General features: G+C 38.2%; 1 protein-coding gene across 1 annotated transcript; it reads left to right on the top strand.

Moving 5' to 3' along the window:
• Window positions 1-956: 956 nt before the first annotated feature.
• Window positions 957-7,478, top strand: LOC117434673 (aggrecan core protein-like). The gene is made up of 10 exons (XM_034057276.3): window positions 957-1,110; window positions 1,869-2,007; window positions 3,244-3,386; window positions 3,747-3,897; window positions 4,083-4,219; window positions 4,583-4,733; window positions 5,669-5,784; window positions 5,912-5,950; window positions 6,048-6,129; window positions 6,371-7,478. Exons 1-10 carry the CDS (start codon window positions 1,047-1,049, stop codon window positions 6,753-6,755), a joined length of 1,407 nt encoding a protein of 468 aa, XP_033913167.3. The 5' UTR covers window positions 957-1,046; the 3' UTR covers window positions 6,756-7,478.
• Window positions 7,479-8,385: the final 907 nt, after the last annotated feature.

Here is an 8,385-nt window from a genome sequence, read left to right as displayed (position 1 = left end):
TTATCAAGTCTGTTACACCATGCACTAGCACAATGCCTGTAGCTCTGTACTTTGTCATGGGATCGCAGGTGTCCAGTGGCTGAACGTCTGGAACTGACCTGCTGTCTTGTTAACGGGGGCAGCTTCACGGCAGATTTCCACAGATATCACGCATCACGCTATAGAATTAACTAATTTTGCTTCATACGTTAACATATTGAATTACATGCCGCTTTGTAGTTTTTTCATACACTTTAAACTGACAAAAATGTGACATTTCTAAATCTAACTCGAAATACTGTACTGCTATTATGACTTCTGGTAGACTTGTGCGGTATCATTTTAGTAGTTTCTTTCATTACGTGGTGTTAAATAAAAGATGACTCAATCCTAAAATGCTAGGTGATGACAAACTTTTTGGCTATAGCTGTACACGTGACTAGGCAAAGGTGTGTTTAATCCACAACGTTTTAAACCGTTGTATGTGAACATTGTTTTTGTGTTTTACATATATAGGGAGTGGGGTGTAAACTGATGTTGAAAACAGTAAGAGACCTGATGACGGATGAATGCAAGGAATAAAAACACCCTAATGGTAATCGACTGACAAGAAGCAGCTTGTTTGAAGCAGGCAGTTTGTTGTTCTAAGCAGTTCTGTGTTAGTCTTGCACTGCATTCTTCTAATGCTTTCCGTTATTGCGTTTGACTTAGTCATCCTGAGCTATAATGAATCTCGAACCGTGTGAAAACTACAGCTTGCTGTCTGACACGTGATTGTGGCACACCTTCAAGATCCTTTTTTCGTTACTGAATACAATATAAATATAGAAAGTGCATCTGCCCCTCAAACTTTGGTATGTACTACATCAGTATGTTATTATACAGGGGGAAAGGTGTGTCATTTTTTTTTTCTCACAATCTTGCGTTGGCTGACGTACAAAGACAACCCAGTGCCCTGGGCAGGTTCTCCTTTTTTGAGGATATAAATTCACTGGATTCTGACTAACTGCAGAAGAGTAAACACGATTGGAAGTCTCCACTCCATAGCAAATATCATAGGTATCACAATGAAGATTTTATTCTGTTTGGCTATCCTTCTGCACACAGCTACCTCTGAAATATATGACATTGGTAAGATTATCTATCTATCTATGTATCTATCTATCTATCTTATCTATCTATCAGTCTCTACTATATAATGAGATTGAATTTATACCTTCAAGGGATAAAATGTCTGTATTTTTTAATCCTATTATACAGTAGTGTGCCAATTGATTAGAACAACTCGATTTGTCATTTTATATCCTTTATATACCTACCTGCATGAAAACCTCTGGATGTGAGAATCAGTGATATAGAAACACTCTTGTGAAAATGTTAGATCATTTTGTGCTTTAATAGGCATTTCAAACCACATTTAAAAAGTCACCATTTGTGTCTATGTTTCTTTTCTTTTATTAGTTTTAATTAATTCCATGCATGGCCTATTAAAATCATCAATTAAATTAGACACATTTGCCTAGTTTGACCATTTTCCAAGATTTCCAGTTCCAGTGGTTTGGATTTCATGTGCACAACAAATCACTTTTGTGCCAGCAGGGCCAGCACAAGTACAGCTCAATAGTGTGAGCATCATAAATACAAAGAGAGACCTAAATAAATATAACTGGAAAAAAAAAATAGTTTCATCACAGCATAAACAAACACAGATGCCACTGCTGCAAATTTAAAGCCAGGGAGGCATGGCTTGGTTTTTCGAAACACCAAGTGTGAAGCAACACAGAGCTTCTCCACCTCCCTTTCATCCACATTGCTCCAGGGTGGTTTAATTCTGTACATGTTGGCTTGTTCTTTATTTCCATTAAGAAAGCTTTCTTTTTTTTCACCAGTTGTTTCAGGAGTTTTCGAGTCTAATTCTACTACATATAATTACACCCAATCCAGAGAGTACTGTCTGTCACAGAATGCAACTTTAGCAACCTTAGAGCAGGTGACCAGAGCTCAGAACACCAGCTTCCAGACCTGCAGGTAACGTAAGCACTGAGTATGGTTAGAAATTAACACATTCAGTACCTATTAACACTTTCACAGTGTTTCATTTAACTTCTTTTCATTTCTTATTTTGTATCATTCTCTTTTGCTATTCATGTTTGCACCTGCTTACCAAATATTCCAGCTTTCGAAAAGCTGAACTTCTGAAGTGTGGCACGCTTTCGAAATGGCCACTGGGGTGTGTGTGTGTGAGTCATTTCAGCCACACCTCTGCAACTGTGATCTGTGAAGTCACTGGAAAAAATCTTTCACAACAGAACATTACAGATGCACACCATCCTGGTGGGTCAGAGTTCTCACTTCAGAAATTCAGCCTTCAGAGACAGCTTGAAAAGGTTTGAAACTGTTTTTGCTGGAATAGTTGGTAATCCTGGAAAATAATAATAATCTAAACAGAAGAAACAATAGAGAATGATAGAGGACACAGATAATGGGATATTAAAACAGAAATAAACACAGTACTTTGAATCATGTTTTAATAAAATCTTAAATACAAATAATCCAGCCTCTTACAGGAGGGTCTATTTCACCTTGATTACCATACATTATCTTGGTTAAATCAATTGAAAATAACCCAGAATATCTGCACAACCCACATACCAATGCACTTGCTCAACACTGTAATCAAATATCAATCAGAGACAAAAAACATGTTTTTGAAGGACCCTTCTATATTACAATTTAAATACATTGCTCTGTAATATCCACCTGTCATGTAAACTTAATTCTTAAGCATGAGTTGTTGGAGAACATGAATTAACCATTAAATAAATAACATGTAGCAGATTGCTATGCATGCGGATTGGCATAGCGAGCTAACATCCTAAATAACAAGTTGGAAAACAGTAAGTTTATGCTGACAAGCAATTTTCAAAGCTACCTCAGCACATGACACTAGTCCCATCTTTAGCACACAACACAAAAACATTACACACACAATACTAAGAAAGAGCTATAACCACAAAACGCTGTCCCTGTACTATTGGTTAAGTGCCAGGAACAGGGGAGTACAATGGGGTATCTAGTGTCCTGTAACCTGAAAAAACTTTGAATGTGCTTGAAGAAATGGAGTTTGTGCATTTTCTTAAATCTACTTACTCACTTTCTAAATTACATTGTGAGTGATTTTGTACTACACTATTTCTGAACCACATTCAGTTCAACTGACTTTGGCTCACCCTTCATTTTCATGACGTAACTTTTCTGTGGCAGGTTTGGATGGGTGGAAGAGCAGCAGATTATTCTTGCCCGTACCACAGCGAACAAGAGTTGTGGCAGCAATCATATAGGCATTATTAAACAACAGCCCTGTGGATACTACATTGCACCCAGTGCCTACTGCTACAAAATCAAAGGTAAGAGTCTGGCAGACTCTGAGTTCAGGGCCTGGTGTGTTCTGCTGGAAGCAGCTGGTTATTTGATTTTTAAGCTGGTTAATTTAGTTTGTGTGCTTTACTGTACTGCTGCACATGTTTTTAAAACCATTCTTTCAAACTTTTGTTTCTTAAAAGTCTCATTGCATACTCGTCAATTTCCATTGAAGGCCTTGAAAAAGACATTTGAGTTAGTTTTTCAGTCCGTATTTCTAAATTTAGCACCATTGTGTTTTATACGTATGGATGACGAACCAACTTTAAAAAAAAACAAAAAAAACAAAACATTCTTGGCACCTTTTCTAATTTTGTATTTTAATTTTTTCATACATTGTTTTCCAGTGGTGAGAGGAGTATTTCATGTAGATTCTCCGAGTGTTAAATACAGTCTCACTTTTGCGGAAGCCAACTCTACCTGTGCACGCCTCAATGCAACCATGGCAACGGAGAATCAGCTTCTAATCGCGCATGGTGCCGGGTTCGAGACCTGCAGGTATTTGGAGTTCAGTTATTGCAATAATGGCATCAACAAAAATACCAAAAGATAGAACAGAAGAGGACTAGTACAATATGGATACTTCTTAATCTGAATTCAGTTTCTTATAGTTTTTCCCCCATTTGTTTAGCCCTCAGCTGGACGCATCGTTGGTTTTTAATGCAACGTGTTCTGCCTTTCAGGGCTGGTTGGGTAGCTGAGCAGAAGATCTTCATTTCTCGGATAACGTCAACTAAATCTTGCGCAAATGGAATAACAGGGATACAAGAGTACCCAGGAACAAATATGACATCAGACGTGTTTTGCTACAGAAGCGACTGTAAGCATATATTTATGTATTTATGCTGCTCTTTTATTGTTGTTCAATGTTATGTGCACATCAGTAAGTGCCACAAAACACCATAAAACTCTCAAATAAATATTGTAAAGCTGGTTGAGATTGGCATCATAAGACGTACAATAATACAATGTTGCTTTACAGTTACTTTACAACTTTTTCATTTCCCCACCGTCCACACAGAGAGATGTCTCTGCGCATCTTTCTGATCCAGTTAACTGTTACAACCATTACCATGTATAACGTCTATTCAGAATCAGAACAGAACAGCACAGGAGATGACAACACTGAAGATGTTTTGGAATACAGTGGTATAAATCATTTGGGCTCTGTTTCTTCACACAGTGTATTTTACTGATGTATACGTGGTCTATCCTCCATTTGGGAACAGTACCATGACATACAGTGAAGCTATGCAACAATGTCTGTCCCTTGGGGATAGCTTGGCATCAAAGGAGCAACTGAGAAGTGCACCCACACCCATCTCTGACGGCATGTAAGTACTAAAACTGCTTTGCACTGCAGTGTGGGGGGAAAAGCACAGAAACTCCCTAATGGCCTTATGAGCTCAGTGGCACTCTGCAGTGCTGAAAGAGTTAACTTTTTCTTTGGAACTAGACTCACACCTAGTGGTATAAGTAGCAAAACACAACCATGTACAAAAACAAACAAAAAAATACTGTACAATTCATGGTAAATGTACCTCTGTTTGACAAACAGGCAAACACCCATCAGATCGCAATTGATTGCACCTGTACCAAAATCTGACAGCCTACCACTTTCAGACGTTACACAGGTCAAGTTCTGGTATGCGTACCACATTCTGACGATGTACCACTTTCTAACAGTACACCGGGATTTGTTTTGTTTCTTGTATTGATCTAAACCAGGGTTGGCCAAAGTTGTCACTTCCACTCCTGGTCTTTGTTCTAACTGTTCTAAATTTTTTAACCCTTTAAGGTACACAGGGAATTCAGCAGTTGTTCAAATGGTTTCTTCTTAAAATACATTCGAGAGCGACAGAGGAAACTGGATGACCAGATCCAACCTGTCACTAAATTTTAAACCTTGTTTCATACACCTCGTTGTAAAAAAAAAAAGAAAGAAAAAAGAAAGTTAGCATAATTTTATTTGTGGGAAACATGTGTCCCTTATAACCTAAATAGTTCATTGAGCCAATTAAACCCCATCCAGACCCTGAAGTAGTTTTATTCTATAATTGTACGTGTTAAACCTGGAGTGAAATGGTCTTCGAGGACAGTGATTGCCCACCCCTGATTTAAACCGGGGAGGATCTCATCTTGAATGTGGTCTATGACAGTCCAGCATACCAGTATTGCCTGATGCTAATAAGGAGGGAGGGAATCTGTGGGATAACTATAGAGTTGAAGGTGGATCCATCAGTATATTGCATTGTCTTTCCCCATGCAGACCCGGGTGGAGCAAAGACAATGACGTGGTTCAGTTCTCCAGTGGCAATCTGACAGTCACTCCCTGTGTCAATGAACCCAGCCAGCTTGCTTCAGCCTACTGTTTCAACCCTAACAGTAAGATTTATCTGTCCTACTTCCAATAACTATATGAAACCCTATTGGATATAGTATGAGCTGTTTAAAAGTTGCATAAGACAGTTGGATTTTAAATAATTGTCTTTCTTTTTTTTTTTTTTGGCAGGCACATATTTTATTCCAGTAAGCACCAACGATGACAAATGTAAGCAGTCACTACGCACTCAAATATAATACAATATACTCTCAAAGTGATTTCCCTATGTGAAGTGAACTTTTGTTTTCTGATGTTGTTATTTTAGTGTGGCTCAAGATTACCATAGGGTGCATTATCGCCGCTATATGTATCATCTTCATCGTGGTCGCCGCCGCCTACATAGGAATGTAAGAAAACACATTTCTAACAAATTTTAAGCATCTGTGTGAGTGTGTGTCTGTGTGTGCGTGTTATTTTTCAATTTTAAACACACTGATAAATGCACCTGCTACTTCTCCTGTAAGGTATACATTTTATTGTACAATCTGCTGTATTAAGTTACATATGATGTACGAATTGATATGATACTCGTATACTGTATGTATAACAGTCAGTAACGCATTTTATTTGTTTTTTTTTTGTTTCCAGGAATAAGTGCATCTGCTGTACCCGACGTAAAAAGCAAGCGCAAGATTCTACCCTAGAGAGAGACCAAGGCTATGACACAGCCAAAGGACTGTACCTTCCCAGATGGAACAAAGCAGGCATGTTCACCCCCAAAGATGACATGTTCCATCAGATTCCGTCATACCAAGACGCAGGAACCAAGCTATCTGTACGGAGCAAGGCCTTAAACACTGCCTACCGCACTCATCACTTCACTAACCACGGCTTTGAATCCACACCTGAGGACAGCAAGCAGAGCTTCGACAAAACTCACCTGGACAGCAGCCCTGCTGGTGTGAATCCTCAGGACACGAGCCCCGGTAACTCTCACGAGTACATCAACACTGCCTTTGACGGTACTTTTTAAGATGTCAAGTGTGACTCGACTCCGCGGTTAAGCAGTGATGACTTTGACAAATCAGCGACCTCTGGAATTGAACGGACTTCCCCCCACTGTAAATTATTTTTTTAAATGTATCCTACATACATTTGAAAGACTAGTCAAAATAGTCAAATTGAATTTTTTGTAGTTTGTTTTAGTATTTCGTGCTTCTTGAACGACACTTAAACCCTCTTGATTAAATCGGAGAAATGGTACCACTAATAGCAGCTAAGTACTAAATAACATTCATCTTCATCTGAGTTGTTGTACTTTTTAAAAGCCACTAATATTGAATGGTGTTCCAGGTTTTGCGATGAGCGGAGTCAGACACATTGTTTGTAAATAACGAGCAATGGCTCAAAATCCCATGTAATTGTAACCTTAATTCCAGCTGACATTTATGTTTGCTATGATGTACAGGAAATATGTGGAGTTCTATTACTAGGGTGTTTAAAACTAAATTAACTTGACAGACTATTAAGCTTTTTGGTTTTAGTTATGAATAATAATAATAATAATAATAATAATAATAATAATAATAATAATAATAATAATAATAATAATAACATGTGTTGTTTAAATACACTCAGAGAATGTAAATGAACAGAAACTGGTGTAATTTGCAGGCTGCTTTGTAATTTATTGTTTTTTGTATTTTTGTAAATCTTGGGCAATATGGAATAAAATGTGTGCATTGTTTGTTTCATACCTAATTTCCCGTGGTTTAAGTTCTGTACCTGGGTGTGTGTTGCAGAACCGTGCTTCACCCAAACCCTTCAAAATGTACAACAACACAGCTACTGAAGAAAAGGATGGTGTACATTACTGGTGTCATTCAGTCCTTATTAAAATAGTAACTACTGGTCACAGCAGTAAATACCACAAAACACCAGCAAAATGCTGTCATGCACAGTAATTGTGCTTTACTGTCAAACAGTTTAATAGGCAAATACTATGCAAGGCCACTTCAATTACACACTGTTAGACACACAAGTGGAAGACAGTTCTTTTAGGTCAGGCGAGATCAAAGTTGTTCCTTCCATTCCTGGTCTTCGTTCCAACCCTGTTCTAAATTGTTTAATTGAACCAATTGAAGCTGCAGCCACTGAAGTAGTTCTTTATAATGATCATTTTACCTGTTAACCCTGGAGTGGAACAGCCCCCCAGGTCCGTGACTGGACACCTCTGCTATAAATCCAGCCAGGATTTACTGGAATTGTAACTAAATACACACATGTGACACTGATTCTCTGCCCAAGCGATTTATTTATTTATTGATTGATTTGCAAGATGGATGTTTTGCTAAAGCTTTGCATGCGAACATAACATACGCCGAATGGCATGCAACAAAAAAATTTGTACTGTGGTGGAATTTTCTGCATACAACCGAGCAGGCACCGGTCCCGTACCGAGAGAACGATTGAGACAGAGACAAGTCGGAGCAACTCACATTTTATTAGTCTGCAGACTGGAGCATTCAACAAAGTAACACAGACTCTGCAAGCAACCGCAAAGAAAGCTCAAAAAACACTTAGTCAAACAGTACCTTATATAATCAGTTTTTGCACAGAGTTCATGACTTGTGGTAATTCTTATCTTCCTTATTCAGCTCAAA

The sequence above is a fragment of the Acipenser ruthenus genome, chromosome 28, assembly GCF_902713425.1.
Source record: "Acipenser ruthenus chromosome 28, fAciRut3.2 maternal haplotype, whole genome shotgun sequence".
NCBI classification, from domain to species: domain Eukaryota; kingdom Metazoa; phylum Chordata; class Actinopteri; order Acipenseriformes; family Acipenseridae; genus Acipenser; species Acipenser ruthenus.
This window is presented reverse-complemented; position numbering and strand designations above follow the sequence as displayed.